Source organism: Papilio polytes, unplaced genomic scaffold (assembly GCF_000836215.1).
Source record: "Papilio polytes unplaced genomic scaffold, Ppol_1.0 DF822067.1, whole genome shotgun sequence".
NCBI classification, from domain to species: domain Eukaryota; kingdom Metazoa; phylum Arthropoda; class Insecta; order Lepidoptera; family Papilionidae; genus Papilio; species Papilio polytes.
Window position 1 is genome coordinate 5,395,881 of NW_013527137.1, and position 2,111 is coordinate 5,397,991.

Below are 2,111 nucleotides of genomic sequence, written 5' to 3' on the forward strand. Positions count from 1 at the left end.
GGAGTCAGCAGGTAATCTATATTAATATTATAAAAAGAAGAGATTTGTATTTTTTTATGGAAATAACTCAAAAACTACTGAACCGATTTTTTAAAGTTCTTTCACAATTTAAAAGCTACGTTATCACTAAGTAACATAGGCTATATTTTTTTACTATTTAACTATACCTAGACGAAGTCACGAGCAACAGCCAGTTTGTCATATCTTTTTTTTAAACTAGTTTTTCTTTATAAATTATTTCTGATATATATAAGTACTAACATAACCTATAGTTAAAGAAACCTAATTGTTTTAGCAAATATTCTGTTTTACAATACATATTATATTTATAACTAGTTGTCACCCGCGATTCTGTCTGCGAGGAATAAAATTGGTCGATTAAATTTGGTACAAATATTCTACATTTGTACCAAAAATAATCGAGATCCATTGAGCCATTTCAGAGAAACCTAACAAACATACATCTAAACCTTAGTAATCATGATATTAGTAAGAGTTATTAATATAAATATAATTTTCATTTCTACATCGTGATAAATGTTTTATTAGTAATACAACATTAAAATAAAGCCTACACCAAGACGGACCACACTAAAAATATTTCAACACTAAGGCAGTCCTATCATGTAATTAACAGAAATGACATTAAAATGACATTGCAGGTGGTCAAGTGGTATCAACGAAGTGCACAGAGTTATACCAGATCAAGACGAAGCAGTACTCTGTGCTGGGCCTGCCGGTGTGGTGGGTGTACACGTCTCCTCGTCACGCCCTCACTCCAGGTGCCATGCCGGCCGAGTGCTGGGCCTTCCAGGGCTTCCCAGGATACCTAGGTATACCGCTTCACTTATATAAAGCGCCAATAGCCTAATAGTTTGGGGTACGGACTACCGATCTTGCGGTTGACGGTTTGAATCCCATTTGACTATTGTAAACTATATCCTAGTAAAAGCCTAAAGCTTAGTTGGAATGGTTAAAGGAAATAATAGTAAATTAACAAAAATCTACTATTTTTTTTTTTAAATTAACGGCGAATTGAAACTAGTGTTAAACGTTTCGTAAACGCAGCTTAGAAACTGATTGATGTAAGATAAATTAAGTTTTGAGTTTAACAGCGTGTGTCCCTTTGACTAAACTATTGCACAACTGATTCATCTCGCTTCGATTGCTTGTGCAACTAAACAGTTGTCTTGGCTGCTGAACAAGCGACAGTCGTACAACAGTTGTGCGATTATTTATTTAAAAATGTGCCGGCTCTAAGCGTGGACTTAATACGCTGTTACATATGTAAATATTATTTTGGACGAAGTCGCAAGCAACAGCTAGTCCTAAATATTTAAGAATGGTCCTGTGATAGTAAATAACCTTACTTGGTATAATCCATTCTGTTTTATTGGCATGTTTTCGTTGTTTTTGTTAAATAAATGTGTGGTAATTCTTTTTATTTCAATATTAGCTTTTGCCCGCGACTCCGTCCGCGTGGGATTAAAAAAACAAAACTAAGTTGACTATGAGTTTTTCCAGACTATCCTCTACGTCTATGCCAAATTTCATGGAAATCCGTTCAGCTGTTTAAGCTATAAACTCTAACAAACATCCATCCATCCATCGATCCATCTAAACTTTCGCATTTATAATATTAGTAAATAAATGTTTTATTCCAGTGATCCGTACATACGCGGTGATAGAAGTGACGGGCTTCTCTTTAGAGCACATGTCGAGATTGCTCGCTGTCGACGGCAAGATTGAATCCGCGCCTAAAAACTTCTCCGTATACGTGAGTAATATAATTTATAATATATAAAATACTAACTTTTACACGCGACGTCCGCGTAGAACTAAAAAAATGTAGCTAGTATATGTGTTTTAGACTATTTTCTACATTTATATTAAATTTCATCGAGGTCTGTGCAGTTTCGACTACAAACTCTAAGAAACATCCATCTATCCATACTTTCGCATTTATAATATTACTAGCTGTTCCCGTGCGGCTTCATCCGTATGAAAAATTTTATTTTATTGTTTACTATATCAAAATATCAATTGAAAATGTCAAAATGACGTGACATGATGACGACCATGGTAGCCTTGCTTCCTTGATGTTGGTAGCT

General features: G+C 34.7%; 1 protein-coding gene across 1 annotated transcript in view; it reads left to right on the forward strand.

Moving 5' to 3' along the window:
* Positions 1-2,111, forward strand: part of LOC106106878 — a 20,013-nt gene that overhangs the window by 17,461 nt on the left and 441 nt on the right. The window contains exons 10-12 of the mRNA XM_013287538.1: positions 5-11; positions 663-833; positions 1,665-1,777. Coding sequence (XP_013142992.1) covers positions 5-11; positions 663-833; positions 1,665-1,777 — 291 coding nt within the window. The remainder of the gene's footprint in view (positions 1-4; positions 12-662; positions 834-1,664; positions 1,778-2,111) is intronic.